Source organism: Cygnus atratus, chromosome 1 (assembly GCF_013377495.2).
Source record: "Cygnus atratus isolate AKBS03 ecotype Queensland, Australia chromosome 1, CAtr_DNAZoo_HiC_assembly, whole genome shotgun sequence".
Taxonomy (NCBI): Eukaryota; Metazoa; Chordata; class Aves; order Anseriformes; family Anatidae; genus Cygnus; species Cygnus atratus.
The window spans coordinates 36,257,355-36,274,594 of NC_066362.1; the positions used below are offsets into that span (position 1 = coordinate 36,257,355).

The following is a 17,240-nucleotide window of genomic DNA, read 5'->3' on the forward strand; positions in this document are numbered from 1 at the left end:
GGAACCCGGCGGTGCCGCGCGGCCGCCACAAGATGGAGGCGGCGGAGCGCGGCCTGCGAGGGGGGGCGGGCAGCAGCGCCGACAGTCTGCCCGAGGAGGAGGAGGAGGATGAGGAAGAAGATGAGGAGGATGAGGAGGGTCCCCGCAGTGGCCGCTCCAGCCGCACCTCGTCGCTGGTCAGCGGGCTGCTCACCGAGCTCTACAGCGCTGCCGAGGCGGGCAGCGCCCGCGCCGGGGTCCTGCGGGAGCTGCAGCGGCAGCGGCGGCCGAGCCAGGGCGGGTACCTGCGGCTCAAAGGTACGGGACGGCCGGGACAGCCCTCCCCGAGGGGCTCACGTCAGCAAGGCACGGCGCTGAGGTGCCAGGAGCCGCTCTGGTACCGGCCGGGTCTCCCCGTGTGACCCCCACCCCATCCCTTTTAATTTGGGGAGCTATGAGAGGTGCTGCATCACACGGGGCAGCTGCTCTTCTCACAGGGCAGCTGCTCTTCTCAGGTCATTTCTGTTCTGGGAGGCTTAAGGTTTGCCTTTTTAGGCTTAGCTCACCTGCAGGTAAACTTCCAGGGGAAAGCAAAATGATACAACGTGTAAACGCAACAGTCAACTACCCCAAATCAAAACGAAGCCATCAAACACCACTAAAATCAAAAACGAAGCCACCAAACAGCGCTAATGACAACCAAGCAGCCATGGCGGTGAATGCTTGTGAGAGGATGGGACTTGCAGCGCCAGGCTGACCCAGCGAAGAAGGCTCTGCAAAGGGCTCTGGTCTCCCGATCTTAAAATGTTCTTGGTTTTGGCAAGGAAAGAAAGGAGGTGAAGAAACGTGCCTGTTTTTCAGGCTGTGCAAACAGCTTTCTGCTTCCGTGTTTGGCTTCTTAATGTGATGATGTTACAGGATGTAGCTTACGGTCCGTATGTCCCATGGTGATCTGGGACTCAGCAAGGAATCAGCTTCCTTGGGAATACTTGTTAGAGAATAAAACCTCTTAAATTTTGCTGCAAAATTGATTCATTGTTTTTATAGGGACAGCTAACTGGAATGAGCAAGAAAGAATAAAATTCAGCTCACTGCTTTTGTGGTGACCATACAAATCGATAGGAATACTTTTTTTTTTTTTTTTTCCCGTAAGGTTCATAAATGTGATTTGAAGTCACCTTGCCTGATCCCCATGATTGGAGGCGCCAACTGAGCAGCAGGTGCCAAAATGGGTGGAGACTACAAAATACAGGATTGTACCAGTGGCTGCCCTGCCTTGCCTTGTACCTGGCTCTTTATCACCCCATGACTAACTAACATTTTAGCCTACTTTGTCCTTTTTTCTAGGCTCCCCAGAGTTTTGGGGAAGGCTTTGCTGTATGAGTTGAGCTGGTCACCATCTCACTAACAGTAGGTTTTCCACGATTCATGAACTTTTTGCTCACTGGATCAGATTACCACAGTATGGATTTTTTTTTTTTTTTGATTGACTTTTCTTTCAGCATCAGGGAGGCAAGATTGGATTGAAAGTGATGTAAGGTTTGATAACAGCCTTAGGAAGAAGGCTGTTCAGATACTAGTGGCAAACTTCACCAGGCTGTTACAGCAAAGACCTGAAGAGGTCAGTGTGCGATAGGCAAGACCCAAGCATTCACTGATGGGATGCGCTGTTTTGAGGACAAGAGGATAGAATTCCAAATTTTAATGGACTTAAGACATCTCCCACACAACTTCCTTTTCTCCTGGACCCAAAGCTCACCACATGAGGGCTAATAGGAATATTAGAATTAAGCAGAATGATTTGGGTGAGCTCAGGGGGTGTGGTGGAACAGTGACTGACTGGTGAAAAGAAATGGAAGCCACAGTAGTTTGTCTCTTAGTGGAAAGAGTTTCCCATTTAGAGTTCATCCTGGACTTGCATTTCTGGCCTTGGAGGCAGCTTTTTGAACATGTTCCTTTGCCTCTTATCATTTGCTTATTGCCCATGGCACGTTTTCCACAGGCAACTTTCAGTATTTAAAATATACCCCCTGCTTTTGCTACTCTACATGTATTCTGTGTACATCTGTCATATAATTTCCAGTTTACAGAAGTATAATTAGTTTATTACACCATGCAGTAAGTTGAGGTACTTTAGTTTAAATGAAAATTAAAGTCTTTGGCTCAGATCCTGAAAATGTGTTAACTGGGAATTGTGCCATTCAGTAGAACTTGTCATTTATTGAAAGTTTGTATACGTAAATGTCTGCGGGGGAAAATCCCTTCGCATGTCAACTACAGTAAGCTGTTTATGTGTGTTTCATCCTGGACTGAAGCTATTTTCTATGCTTATTGGCAGATGTTGATGAATTGACAACTATAAAACGGGAACTGAATTACAGAATTTCTGTCCAGTCAGCAAAGTTGCTTCGTCTTCTAAAGCAGAAAGACAGGCTTGTACATAAAGTCCAGAAGAACTGCGATATTGTCACAGCTTGTTTACAGGCTGTTTCCCAGAAACGATGTAAGTACTGTTCTGTGTATATGTATATTAGTGTAAGAAGTTTATTTCATTAATATGGGCAGTATTTCAATTAAGCACTTAATTTAAAATCAAGAGGCAAGGCTGTGTTATCCCTTAGATAGGACTAGCGTGCAGTGGTCTGTGGCACCTGGGAAAAGGCAAAGTACACTTTGATTTAAACAACTGACTAGGTAGGCTGTTGGAGCCTCAGCTTTGTAGATTGGTGCGGCACCCTTACTGTAGATTGTCTGCCAGACACCTTCACCTTTAGTTTACAAAAATTCTGAGATGAATTTTTGGTTGTGCATGCTGTGTTTAACCGTGTACCTTCATATGGTTGTAAGGAAGATGCTGGAATTGGAAATTCTGCTCGCTGGCAGCTATTGATGGCATATGTAATTGTCTTCCCAGAGCATTGCTAGTAGTGCATGTAGGTAGCTCCTTTCTATTGAATTGCTTCAAGATGAAGAGTATCGGTAAAAATAAACCCGCTTTCCTCAAAATGTTTTATCAGCACCTGTGTATTTTGTTTTTTAAGGGGAATGTGTGGGAAAGAGGGGAAATGCTGTTCTTTAATTCTTTAGTCTTTTCTTCTGAGACAGTGAAACCTTTTTTTTAACCTTGGCCAAGTTGTCCTCCAAAGACGCACAGTAGTGCTTTTGTTTGTTCTGCTAAAGTGAAACTGAATGTAATGTCACATGTAAAAATAAGTAGAAATTATACCTTTGTCAAACGGACATGTTGAGAATAACCTATTTCCTGTCTTATTTTTTCATTAACATGCTGCGTGACAGGTACAGAAATGTTCAGGTACAGTAAATAAAGCATGGTCTCTTCACAAAAAAGCTTGTAGGAGCTTTGAGGTGCATGTAAAAATATTATTAGAAGAATCTTACCATAGTGGCATGTGCTAATTTAATTTAGTTAAGGGTTGGTCCATTAATTTTTTAGTATTTATAACCATTCCTTTGTTTGACTTAAAATGCAGCATGAAAGTTCTTGACTTACATCCACTAATTAGGCATATTTCTCTTCTCACCTATTATTTTTCTCTCTCAACATCATCTTGATAATTGAGTCCTCAGCATTGAGCATACACTGTGGTCTCCTTTTAAATGAAACTATGTTATTTGAATTTCGCATGCATTTAAGTATTTAGAGGATTGACTATCAAGTCTGAAGGTCTGAACATCCTCACCTCATTTGTTAAGTAAAAAGTTGAGTTAAAGAGAGATGGGGATTTCATCCTAAATATGAACGTGTCTCTATAAACGTCAGATACATTTACATTTTAAGCATAATGCCTCTTTCCGTTAATTTGCTAGCAACACCTGAAATAGCAGCTACTACCTCATTTTTAAATATTGAAAACATTGATTTGTAGATGATTTTATTATTCCGGATTCTTCTGATGAAATTATATGCTTGGAATATTATGTTACGTGCCATAAAACTTTATAATATGCTTTCATGTACAGCATTACCATTACGATATTCTGTAAGTACTAAAATCTTTCTCAAGTAACTAAGAAGTTGTTAAATATTTTTTCATTTTTAAAGAATATTTTTAGTGGCAAACAAAGAAAAAATCTTTTACCGGTGTTATCATTAATTCTAATGTTGCAAAATAGATAATAATACAGAGGTGCCTCAATTGATTTCTGTAGGGTTTCGCAGTGTGTTAATACCACTGCCACACAATTTTTTTTCCTGACATAGTGAAAGCTATGCGTAGAGGTAGAAAGCCAAATTAACCTTAGGGTCACGTTCACGTGTTTGAATGCTACCTTTAAACAATCTGTACAGAACAAATTGCAAACGAAGACTGTTCCAGAAAAAGATGGAAAACGTGTCTTCATTCTCAATTTTGGTTTTATACCAGACTTGTTATTGAACACTGTTGAATTCACTCCTCATGATAAATTCAATTAAGTAGGGAATTACAAAGGATAAAATTTATCCTTTATTTTATGATGAAATGTCTGTCATGCTTTAGTCTGCTTAAAAAAACAAAAAAGGAAAACAGACACTATTTAAACAACTGCATGTTTAAAACTGTATGTATTCAGTATCTGAAAGTTCTGTGTCTGTAAGAAATGTGTGTTTTGCATACAAATAAATATTACCATAGAAAACAAAATTCACAGCAGAGTAAAATGCATTTTGGTTGGATACATGAATAGCTATGGCTCTGCTGGGTGGTGGATCAATTGCTCTGTTGGATACGTGCTGAAAGCAGTACTCTTACAGACTGTTTGTAAGATACATGCCTCACCAGTTACATTTTAATAATGCGTATTTCATCCCCAATTTAAAAACAAACAAAAACACTCCAGTGAAGAACATCAGTAAGAAAGAAATAACAGTGGTGGCCTGATGCCAAATACGGCTTCTAGGCACAAAGTCTCTTACCTTTGCAATTTTGATTTATTCGGAATAACAAGAATTAAGTTTCTTCTGGAGCATTGTGAACTATTTCAAATCCAGCTTAGCAAGCACAGTGCTTCATGCGCTGAAGTGTATCACTTGAGAAAAGCAGAGTACGGACAAAAAAAATCAAGTTTTTTTCAGCTTCATCTAAAGGACATGCAAAAGACATCCCATTCTTATCTTTCGTCCTGTTTTTATATAGTAACAACAAGCTTATATTACTAAATGTATTTTGAGTAATCAGAAATTCTTAGAATCACAAATTTTGTTTGCCTGTCATTCTAATAAAAAAGCATGTGTTGTCTTGACATTTATAAATAAAATTACCCTGCTCCATTATAACTCAGTCTTCCTGCTGGCAAGCAAGGATGCTTAAATCTGTTTCAGTATAAAATAAGTCAAAGTTACATTAACAGAAAGTGCATTAATATTCTCGTGTATTTTTAATGAAGTAATATTTTCAGTAGAAACTTTCACAGAGATTTTGTTTTTTGTTTCCTTTTTCTCCTCCTGGTTTAATTTGATGCAGGGCCAGCAGAGGGAGACAGTATGTTTTATTTTGTGCAGAGAATGAGGTTTCTCTCTGCTTTTCATAGGTTGGTGGCTTTCATATACTTCCCTTAAACATGAAGTAAAGTGCTTCGCAAACATGTTCAGGCAATAACTGGATGAAAAGGTTTAAGTCAGGTGCAGCCTAGCGAATAAATGTTATTCCTCAGGAAAGTATTAGGGTTCACGTGTGAAGTGGTTGGAAAAAATGGTGACAGATGGTTTCTTAATTAGAACTGAGATTATTAATTCCCACATGGCTGCCGAGGTTATTTCAGAAGCTCCTGATCATGCAAGCTGAATGTTTTGGGGTCTATAGAAATTGAGAGGTTTATATATCTATACTTACTAGCAATGCTTTTGATCTCTTTGAGTGCATCTTACCTAGACAGAGAGCCAGCACAAACTGCTATTACCTGGCCACAAAGAGGTACCCTGTGTGTTCCCAGGGGATGGACAGAGTTCCCTGGGAGATGACCAGGCTGTGGACTGCTTGCCTGTTTCTTTGACTGCTGAGAATGTTATTCTCACTGTAGCATCAGTACTTCTCACAGGTTATGGAGCTCCCCTGGGGGAAAGTGCAAAAGCCCTGTCTGAGATCGTAGTACTATGAGGTGGTTAGAAGATGAATGAGCAAGATCATCTTCATTTGGTGCCTCTGGTTAAGTGTAATCTAGATATGCAAAAGTTCTTGATTAAACTTCAACTTGATTAAGCAGATTAAACTTCTGCTTTCTCTCTCTCTTTCTCTCCCTCCAAAGTTTGTTTCTTCAGCTTCAGTCTTGCCTCATCTGTGTGTCCTGTCCCATCTCCCACACTTTTCTTCCCTTCCTAATTCGTTATTAGCTTTTCTCATTTGATCGTTGTCTTTAAATATCAGACTTCTCAGCTTTGTTCTGTGTTTTTTTTTCCCTTCCTACATGTTGTCTACTCTTCAGTGTTGAGTTTTCTTCATGTTGTTCCTCAGTCTTTTTCATATGTTCTTCCTTGTCTTTTTGCCTGCGTGCACTAATCATGTGCTCACCTCTCAGTCCCCTGTCTTCACTCAGTTGCTATAAGACTGAGACAGACATTCACAAATCTTAGTTCAGAAGGTGAAAGTTTGATAAGGTGTGAGAACAGCTTTAATGCAACATATTGTGTACTGCTAACACAGCTAATGTTGATTTGACTGTCACTCTGGATCAGATATCTTTTGCTTTTTTTTAACCTGGGGTATATACTTGTGTGCTGCTGTAATAATAATTCATGCAGGTCAGTGTGCCTTACCTGTCTTTATACTTCTCAAAACCCAGTAGTTTAAGGTGCTCTTGCAGTTGTATGAATGTCATTTAAGCTGGAACATGTCAATTGCTCTGGTTTCATTTCTTTCTCTATGAAGATCTGAACTATTCAGCAGATGCTGCTACTGTGGGAGTTTTGCTCAAAAAAACAGACAGAACTCACTGACTCTCCATTGTTATGAAGTGGGGGACAAATTTCAAACTTGTATTTGCAATTCACATTTGTCACTTTGGTGTCTGAAATGTTTAGTAAAGAAGAGGATATTTTGTATTAAAATATTGTCAGTGCAATTTCCGTTTGCAATTAAAAGAGAAACTGTTGTGTACTTGCTGTGTTCATCTCCAACTCTTCTTTAGATTTCCAATTTTAATTGTCTAATTTTAAATAGCTCTGATTTTTGAAGCCAGATGGATTTGCTTTGATACCTTTTTTTTTTTTTTTTGTAGCAATAACTATTCAATTGATCTATCAAATACATTCCTGCTTTGATGCAGTTAAAAGAGGAGGTTTGCTTCTCATGGAGTCTGATTTCATATGAGTCATCCTCAAATGACTCAGTTGGCTGAATGCTTCAGTTCAGTAGATTTCCTATTATCTCATCTGGTTTTGTGTACTTGTTTATATTACTAGCCTATCCTTCATGGGTGTTAATGAATTTGATACTTTAAATTGATGCTGTGACTTTTTGAAATTTATATCTAAGAAATAGTGCTTATGGCTGCTTTTTTTTTTTTTTTTCCTAATGAATTGTTTTTAATTTATTCTACTTGGTCTTTTGTCCTTGGGAAGACTTCTGGTGGGGAAAGGGAAATGGAAAGAAACAGAATCATGAGTCTGAAAATGTGATGATCATTTTCAGCTGCTTTTTAAATAGTTGCCAGAGGTATGCTGAATTACCTTTACAGTTGGTTGTCCACTTGTAGCAATACATATTTGCTACGACAAATAAATGGAATACTGCTATTGACTTTTAATTGTTGCTATTGTCTACAGACTGTTACCTATGCTACATAGAGCAAAGACTTTCTCTGTTATTTATGACTCAGGATGTGGAGGTGGGCTGAGGGATTGGTTAGCAAGGATTTTTTAATTTATTCGATGTCCTGTGCTGGTTTGTAGGGATTGAAGTAATAGAGGAAAGAAGAGAACCTGTTTCTAAGGATGCTGAAGCTTGGCTCATTGTGGAAGGTAGCTGTGAGAACCCTTAGAAAGAGCCAACTGTAGTGGTGAATATGCCTCTATAAAACTAAATGACACTTAATTATAATATTTCATTCAGCTATAGCCAGCCAAGATCCTGAGGAACCTGAAAGCCTATTCCAGTGCAACAGGAGCCTGGTCTGAGGATTACTTGCAAATAGCATCATTCATCACTGTGCAACAGGTCATGGAGAAGTGTTTCAATAAATAGTCGTGTGTCATGTTTAGTATTTGCTAACAAACATCAGGCTGTGTATTCTTGGTATTTGTTAGTGAGTCTTTGAGACAGAAGAGTGAGTGTTCTCATACACAATACCAGCAGTGTGGAACAGTGAACAAGATGTTGATTGTTGAAAGGGCAATAATTTTGTTTTTTAAACACTATTCAAAGTCTGCTGTTTTAGTATTTTATGCAGTTATGGAAGCTATTCACACAGAAAGTGCCAGCTCTGTGTTAAAGGCTGACAGTCGGACAGTCGGTATCTGAATAATCCTGGGGACTGTTTAGGTAGTGAATTCCATGGTTACTTCATTTTTATGAGAATAGGATCTTGTAACTGGTTGATGGGATGTGCACACAGAGTATGGATTTTATATGTAATTGAGGTAGATGGATGAATGTTGACATCTTTGGTCATTTGGCAATCTGTAGTATTGGTAAGCTCCATGGAGAATTCAGACCATCCCACTTCATTGTCCCAAGACAGTTCTTCAGGATGACTAATGCTAGCCCCAGAAAGCTGACCGGTGTGAGGCCAGAGAAGCCCTTGGCTGCCTAATTCAAAATAATTCATCTGACCGCCATCTTCTCTTGCTGATATTCTCCAATGTAGAACGAAAGCTGTAATATAAGTTCTAGATTGGGAAACTGTCCGGTCAGTTTCCTTACAAACGTAGCAAATGGTGTGATTGTACAGACTTGATACCACTCAGAAGACCACTTCAGGGTTAATTTCAGTTTCACTCCTGAAATGAAGTAAGAATTCTCTCCTTTTCTAAAGTAAAAAAGGAAGTAATCTTTTCTTTTTTTCTCCTCTAAAAAATGAGAGGCTGGATTTGCTGTCTGATTTGGTCATAGCCCATCTGAAAAGTTTCTGTCGACTGTGCACTTGCAGAGTATCGAAATTGAAAAGAGGGCAAGAACTAGTGCTTAGAGCAGTACAGAACCTGGAATCCTCACTTGAAGGGAAATTCTGATTTTTCGAGTACAGCAACAAAAATATCTTGTTCCAGCATGAAATAAAACACCTACTCACGAAATTCAGTTGCTTATGAAGCAGAATTCTGAAAGCTTACATTTTGAGCTAAAATGCTTTGTTCAGATTTTGACACTCCTCGCCCTTTCTCATTTCTCGTTATATAATGAGCCATTTTTAAGACATTAAAATGTCTAATCCTAAAAAGAGTAAAAATTGAATTATGCTTTTGGCATTTAATTTTTTTTTTTGTCAAAGATAATACTTTGCCACGAAAGGACTTTGCTCTCCACAAGCTGGTGTTTTATGATGGAGTTTTCCATTAAAGTGTGTTTCCAACAAACTTGAGATTTTCCTGGGAATACGCAGCCATCCATCTCTGCAGTTCGCTCACTGGCAGCTCGACTCTGGGGTTGCCAAGCTGATTTAGGGAGCTGCAGAGCTGACACTCATAATTAAGGCATATGTTTTTCTTCTGCCTCTTTGGGGATTATGTGGATCCTTATTTTTCTGTGTCAGATATTCCCTACTATGCCTCTTTGTCCCTTGCCACCGAAGTGTCTTGCCTGCATTGCAAATATGTCACTGCGCCACCCGAACAAATGCTGTCGCATATTCTGTCATTGGCTAAAACTTGCACAGTTCTCAGGAATGGCTTTTATCATGGGCTTCTTCAACTGAATTTTTCAGGATTTAACTAGGCAAACTTTCTTGACTGCTGCTTCAACTAGTGGCAGGATCCAGAGGTAGGATGGCTTTTGTTGTGAACCTTGGGAGTCTGGTCAGGGTCTAGGCACTCACACTTTCAGAGGACACTGGGCAGTGCTCAGTATCAGCAGGGGATATACAGATATACCCGACTGCCACTTCTGTTGTTGTAGGTGTCATTCCATTACTACGTTTATTGGGGAATGGCTACAGTCAAAGCTGAAGATTGATGCTGATGGTAGCTTCCTGGGGACACTGAAGGCTGCTGACTAAGATTGCTACCTCCTTGGGGGAGGTACTGCCTCCTGGCTCATTTTCCTGCTCGGTGAGAGCTGCTGTCTCTCGAGGGGTGGGATTTTCTTGGGGAAGGGAGACAGCGGGGGTTTGTTCAGAGATGGGTGGGTGCTGAGCAAAATGGGCAGGGGAACTCAGGCGCTCTCCTCTGAGAGGAGATAGCCTTCAGCTTCCTGTTCTCTTCTGCCTGTTGACCCTCAAATATATTACCGCATGTGATAAAGGAGCTGTGGACCAGCTGTTTGGTGGTAAATTGTGTCAAGCATGTTTTGGGAGACAGCAAGCCTTCACTCAAAGGAGTGTGGTGAGACCTAGGAGGCCCTGGTCAACCAGCTGTGATGTCCCACTTCTCCATAGACTCTAGGCCCTGCGAACTTGAGAACCATACACCTGCATGCTGCCTTCTCCTCCCACTTTGAATACTTGCCTTGGGAAGTGGCACACATCTGGGGTGAGGGTGAAGTGGGGCTGAATTTGTGAGCAGTGTCAAACAGGCATGGTCAGTAGTTGGTCTCTGATGCTGAGGTGAAAGGGGCACTGCCATCTTGTAATGCTCACCACCTCAGGTGGTGAAAGCATCAGCCGCTGCTTATCTAACTACAGTGTCCTCAGTGAAACAGTTCTACGACAACTGTGTATTGTGCAGACACCTGATGGGGTATTAACAGCTGAACGTGGCTATGGTATGAAATAAATTACCAGAATAAATACTTCATTGCTTATCATGGATCTGAACAGTGAATTCAGTAAATCTTTCTGTGATCAATAATCTTGCTGCTGAACCTAGGCCCAGTTTGCAATTGAAAACTGTAGGTTGCTCAGTATATAACTCAGCGACAAGAACTTGGTAGTGATCCTGTAATCTGTACAGTGTTTGTTATAGCGTGTTATGAATATTCTTTGTCAGTGTGCTAGCAGCTGTGACAACATAGAAATAGTTGAGTTAGTGCTACACCCGAGATTGTGCTTATTTTGTATACGTGTACAACTTGGGTTACTGACTGCTGCCTTTTCCATATTCTTCTGTGTAACGGTGGTCCTGTTTCTGCTACAAAGCAATAGCAGACCTCATGGGATTAGTTTTGTGATGCAGGTAGAATTTTGAATGCGCTTGAACTACGTTTTTCACAACAGCTGTGCCATGAAAAGTTGATGTATTGGATAGTACTTGTTACATAAAATGCTTGCTGAGTATTAGAAATGTGGATTAATCTGATAGATTATTGCATGTGGGTTTCTTTTTTGGATTCCTTACCAAGTAATGCTCTAGTGGTTGTTATTTGCTAATTTCCCTGAGCAAAGTGGTTTCTCAAATAAGTGACATCTTATTTCTCTAGTACTGCAGTAAATTGGAGAAGTGGTATTGAATCAGCTTGAACTGAGGAGACGCTTTAGTCTCCTGAAGGAAGGATGCTGCTGTTTGATGATAACAACAACAGAAAAATCAGAACAACCTGTTCTCTATCTGCAGTCCCTTGTCAGTCAGTCGTGACATCAGAAACATCTCAGACAACAGTCTTCTCTTCACACGTGTAGTCATCAGGATGGACACCTGATGAAGTTCAGTTAGCCTCCTATTTCCCTGAAGAACTGGAAAAGCGACGCTTTTACTGAAGTCATGCTGGGATTACTGTGGTTAAGTGAGTTGACGGGCTGATTTTCTGCACAGGTTCAGGAACAGCGTGAAACTGAGCTCATCCTGTCCCAGCCCAGTGAGTCTGCCCAGGGCAGGGGAGCGTCAGGCAGGGGAAGGGAGGAGCGGAGTGTGCAGCCTGACCAAGCAAAGGGCTCAGCCTGCAGCTCTGTGTGACGTGAGCAAAACCAGAATTAAAAGTAGTCGTGGGCTTTGCTGTGGGACTTCATCAGTGTCCAGGAGATCCAGGATGTAACTAGAAGTTCATTGTTTTAAATGAGAATTTGAGAGGAATGTGGCTGTACAGCCAGTGCTGCCAAAGGCCATACATGGAGGAGTGATGTGTGAGGAGTGCACATGATGGAGATTTCCAACCTTCATGTTTCCCAAAGCATTTAGATGCTTCTGAACCAATGATAGATCCTGCTCTGACACCTGCAGGTAGTAAAAACCCATGGCACTTACTGGAATTGTTGAACATTCAAGATGTAAAGATGTGTTTGTGTGTATAAGTTCATAGGATGGTTGGCTGTATGAGCTCTGGAACCATAATACAGTTGTTACAATCTTTGATCTTTCTCTTACAAGCTTTTGGATGTGGAAATAGCCTAAGAGAATAAAGTGTGCAATTAGACTATGCATAGTCTTTCACATTTGTCTAGCTTAGCACTACCTTCTTTTTTTTTTTTTTCTAGGTATTATACTTCAGTACAATTAACTTCACTGTTCTTTTTCCTAATTAAATGCCATCTTTTTTTTCTTTTTTGTCTTAAATCTTTGTAAACTTGCAGGAGGGTAAATAGAGAAATGGAGCTTCAATGGAAATGCCCTACAGAGTACGTGGCCTTTAAGTAATATAGATGCATTTTATCTCTGAATATGACATATAAAACATTCTTTGGTTACGTTAGGCTTTGACGAAGAGATTTCCTGGATACTGAAGATCAAATGGAGGATAACAGCTGCTTGGGATAATTAGTCCTAGGAATAGACCGGTTTATGGAGCATCAGCTAGCAGCTACGTTTCTGCAGCCTTGCGAAATAAGTTTGACATTTAAACACAAGATACTAGAAAAGCGAGCTGTGAATTTAGTCTATTTGGATCGATACTCCTGCATGTAATTCTGTGCTGAAGCAGCTCTGGAAATCTCAGATTTTACAGTGTTTCGCTATTTGAAGTTAATAATAACCTGAGTTTGACTTGCTGAGCAGTGGATGCTCCTCAGAAACACTTGAAATTTGCCAAGGAAGTGAAGTCCGTGTTACATCTCCATGTTACATCATCTTACTAAAACACTTTTGTAAAAGTGACACAAGCATATTATTTGTATCTTTCTTAGTGAAAATTGGAAACCTCTTGTTCTGTTTTAGTAGCAGTGAAATCTTTTTCTAAAATGATGTACCTCCCTAAAAATTACAGCAACTTGTACCAATCACTATGTTCTTCCTGTCATCCATACAGGATGCTATTGCCAAAATCCAAAGTATGAGCAGTTTGTGGTTCTTGGGTTGCATCTCATCCAGTCGTCATTGTCAACAAATGTTATTGGGCCTTAGATCCTGAAAGAAAAACAATTACTCAGTGAGAATAGAGGAAGTTGGAATGGGGAGGTAATCAGTGTGCATAGCTGGTCTTTTTTTTTTTTTAAATGGGAATCATAATCTGAGGAATTAAATAATATTTGTGGTAATGCCTAGAGGAGCCCAGGGAAGTCAGAAATCTAATGAGCTGGTCACTGGACAAACACTTGGTCAGAGACTCTCTAGAAAATAAACTTTTAGTGAGAGCAGAGCACTCAAAAGCTGGTAGGAGCAGCATATGGTCAGAGGAGCGAAGTGGGTTGTCCCAAGCTGCATAGTAGTAAGCAAACAACCAGAGTTTGTGTGTTACCAAAATTCACACTTGTATAGTGTTGTACATATTAAAAAACAATTTTAATGGTTCAGGCTTCTGTTCTAAAAGAAGCGTTGATTAATCATAAACATATTCAGTTCAGTAAACTTGTCCTGTGAGAGTGGACTATAAACTGAAACTTTGTCGTTTAACTTGAATAAAAAGGCTTGGAATAGTAATGTGGTCATGATTGGTAACTATTTTCTTCTCGTTTCACTCAGACATCAGTAAAAGCCTGTTGCTTGGTCAGCCTTGTTTAAATGCTTGATGAAACTTGAAATTCTTGAAAAACTCTCATTTTTCAGGAAGTGGGAGGTGGTAGCTTGAGATTCCCTTATGCTAGTCACCTCTTTTTTCAGCACTTGCAGGGGTTGCAGAGCACTTGCTCTGTGAAGCCATGGCCCACCTGATAGGTGGAGAAGAGAATTATCTGGACTCAGGGTTGTAATACCTTCATTTACAAACAAAACTCAATGGGAACATTTCAGTTTTTTTAGAGAGCTAGTGGCATCTGCAAACAGAGGCTGATGTATATGGGATCAAAGATCTTGAGTGCTGGTAGAGGGCTTCCATAGCGACTGATCAAGATTTGTGGTCCTAAAAGCTCCATTAACTTCTGTTAGAGTGAACACCATTTTCCTCCACAACCCCAGAAAGGGTTTTGTTTCCATTCCTCTGTAATGCAGCTCTGTCCATGGTGGCCATGTGAATTGAGAAAGGGAGGATCTGTGCTGGAAGCAGGACTTCCTATACTTGGGCAGTGCTGGGATGATGTCTTTTTTTTTCTACTGTGTCTGTAGAAAGCTTTGTACCTCCTGATCCTGGTCTTTGATGGAAGTCCTAAGCATTACTGCAACTAAGTAGTAAAAGCTATATAAAAGCTTATTTATAAACATGGTCTCACCCCCGTAGTTCTTCCCAGCCCAAAGCAAAGGCATTTTTTGGTTATACAGTTTTCAAACTGATGATTACTTTTCAGTCAAAAACATTTACGTGTTCTGTCTGTGGATAAATCTTGTCTTGGGGAACACAGTATTTTAGTTTTCATTAGTTATGTTAGGGGCGTTAAAACCTTGCTGTTTCTGAAATAGCAGTTCAAACCAAACAAGCTGGCAGTCCGCACTGTAACATTCAATTTCTATGCTAGATGCTAAGCAAATAATTAAATTCTAATAAGGGAAGAGCAGCTGTTTGAGGGCTGGGAGCCTGCAATCGAGTGACCTCTCTTCTTCTACAAATATTATCTTAAACATGACTACAAACAATAACTGTCAGAAGTGTAGTTCTTGTTATTCTTTTTTTTTCATATATTGCATTAGTCTTTTCTGCTGATTTGGTGATTTGATTTTTAAAATGACCATGTGGCGTCTAAGCAGGATTCTGGTGTGTGAATGCTGGCCAAGACGTGCATTTACTTTCCATCATTTAGCAAGGTAAGGGAACATTTCTTAATTCTTACACATAATATTTTTGTGTAGGCCTCTTCAGTGATTTTTCTTACTGTGTCCTTTACAAAAATAGTATATTTAATTCTGTATTTCAGTGGAGACTGGTAATTCCTCTGACAAAAAAAAGGTATTTGCTATTTGAGATCTCACTTCAATTAATGTGTGTTTTATTTAAAACACGCTCCTCTGTACATATTTTATTGGTCATAAAAGCATTGCTGTGACTTCTGTTCCACCTGTTAACATTAGAATTTATGCAGTTCACTACTTGGTTAAATACATTGTTGCTATAGCAATGCCTTCATGACATGTCTTTTACCTTGCTCACCACATGCAAATATCTACTTAATGTAACTGCACGTGATCCCCTTTACTGCTATAGTCAGTGAAATAAATTGACGTTCACTCCATGGCTTCCACCCCCCCACTGTATTTCTGTATTTCCTTCATCAGGACAACAGTGATCACTGTGTTCCTGAAATGGCAAGGAGGACTTTAGAATTAATTTATACAGCTGAACCTAATTAGAAAAGAAAAAAAAAAAAAAAAAAGAAAAGGAAATCTGGATGCTGTTGTTCAATTCCAGCACCCTATAATTTTACAACATGAGAAAAACCTTCCACTGATTTACCTGTCACTTTTTTTCTAATTAAGATCTAGTTAGAAGCATTTGGGACACACAACACTTCTTCAAGCTCTTTTCCTGCTGGCTATAGTTGTGTCCTTTTAGAAGATGGCATACATGCTGTACAAAGAATTAATTGTAACAGTAGATTTCGGTTAGAGATTAACCCGTCTACATTTTAGTATGCGTACATAGGTGTTTAAACGTGTGCGAGTTGCCTACGCTTTCCTTATGGTCTTCAGAGACCTAGTCAGTATCTTGCTTCCATTGCTTTAACGTAGAAAGCTCTTCACAACCTACTCTTCTCCGTTATCACATATTTGTCATTTCCTGTTCGATGTTCAAGGTTAGCTCATGCCTCCTCCCTGCATCCTACACTTAGCATTTTGAAACAAGTACCTTCTTATTTCTCCCTGTGCTGGTATGTACTTGTAGGTGTTTATCCATGTTGAAGTTCATTAAAACCTAATCCCTCAGCCCTCTTACTGACTTCATGCTACGTCATTGTCCTCTTTCAGATGTGTCCCTTGGTACTCCTTTGTGCCATGAAGTCTACAGAAATGCAATAGCAGCTCCTATATTAAGACTCCTTCCGTTGTGCTTACCAATACAGTCTCGCTGTTTGCATGTGCTCCTCCATATGCTAATATGTTTTCTTTTCTCTTATTTCTTCCTTTTAAAGCAGGCAGTCTGTCTTTCGCTGTGCTTGTACAGCACCTACTACAATAATGCTGCAGCCCAGAATTAGAATTTATGGGCATTGGAGTGAACAGAAACAGCTTTAATAGAATATCAGGCTTACTCACTTGTGCAAGTTTGTTGCCCTCTGTAATTGGCATAAGAAGGGGAATTAACTTACTCCTGTCCTGTAATCAAGTAGTATTATATTTAACTTTTGTTTCGTACGTGGATGGTTCTGAGTTAAAAATCTTTGCCTTGTCCTTTCAGTGCAGCCATGAAACACTGTGTTAAGGTAGAGGTTTCCAAATCACATCTAGCTTGTAACATTTGATTTTTTTTATTTTTTTTTCTCCTGAAAATATTTGAGGTGTCCTTGATCTGTGGCATATGCTGTTTACAGAGCATGAGTCGATTCCTACTTCTCAGGAATTCTTTCAATTCTCTCCTGTTATGCTCTGGGAACAGTCATGTCTTGGAACAAAATAGGCTGCTCTTTGTACCTGGCCCATTGGCACTGGTTGCTGCCATTTGTTTGCTCAGTGTTCCTGCATTATCAGCAAATTTAATTCTTCCACCTCAAACAGTTTTGCCTAGAAGCTGCAGATGCTGCAGAATATGAGCTTTTTAATGGCGTGATTGTGAGAGATGGTTACACAGCGAGGAGAGTTAATAATTTGTGGTGCATAGCATTTGAGTATTAACATATCCATAGCTTTCAATGTGATTGCGTTGCAGAGACAAGCTCACGAAAACCTTACTGCTGTGTGGTTTCCTGAAGGGCTCAGGAAAGTAGGGTCTTGATACTTCAGTGGGTTG

General features: G+C 40.0%; 2 protein-coding genes across 4 annotated transcripts in view; one reads left to right on the plus strand and one right to left on the minus strand.

The window, feature by feature from the left end:
• RPL18A (ribosomal protein L18a) overlaps positions 1–17,240 on the minus strand; it is a 220,411-nt gene that overhangs the window by 201,863 nt on the left and 1,308 nt on the right. The gene's annotated exons all lie outside the window — the stretch shown is intronic.
• TBC1D30 (TBC1 domain family member 30) overlaps positions 2–17,240 on the plus strand; it is a 51,643-nt gene continuing 34,404 nt past the window's right edge. The window contains exons 1-2 of the mRNA XM_035544077.1: positions 2–297; positions 2,318–2,482. Coding sequence (XP_035399970.1) covers positions 33–297; positions 2,318–2,482 — 430 coding nt within the window. The 5' untranslated portion in view covers positions 2–32. The remainder of the gene's footprint in view (positions 298–2,317; positions 2,483–17,240) is intronic.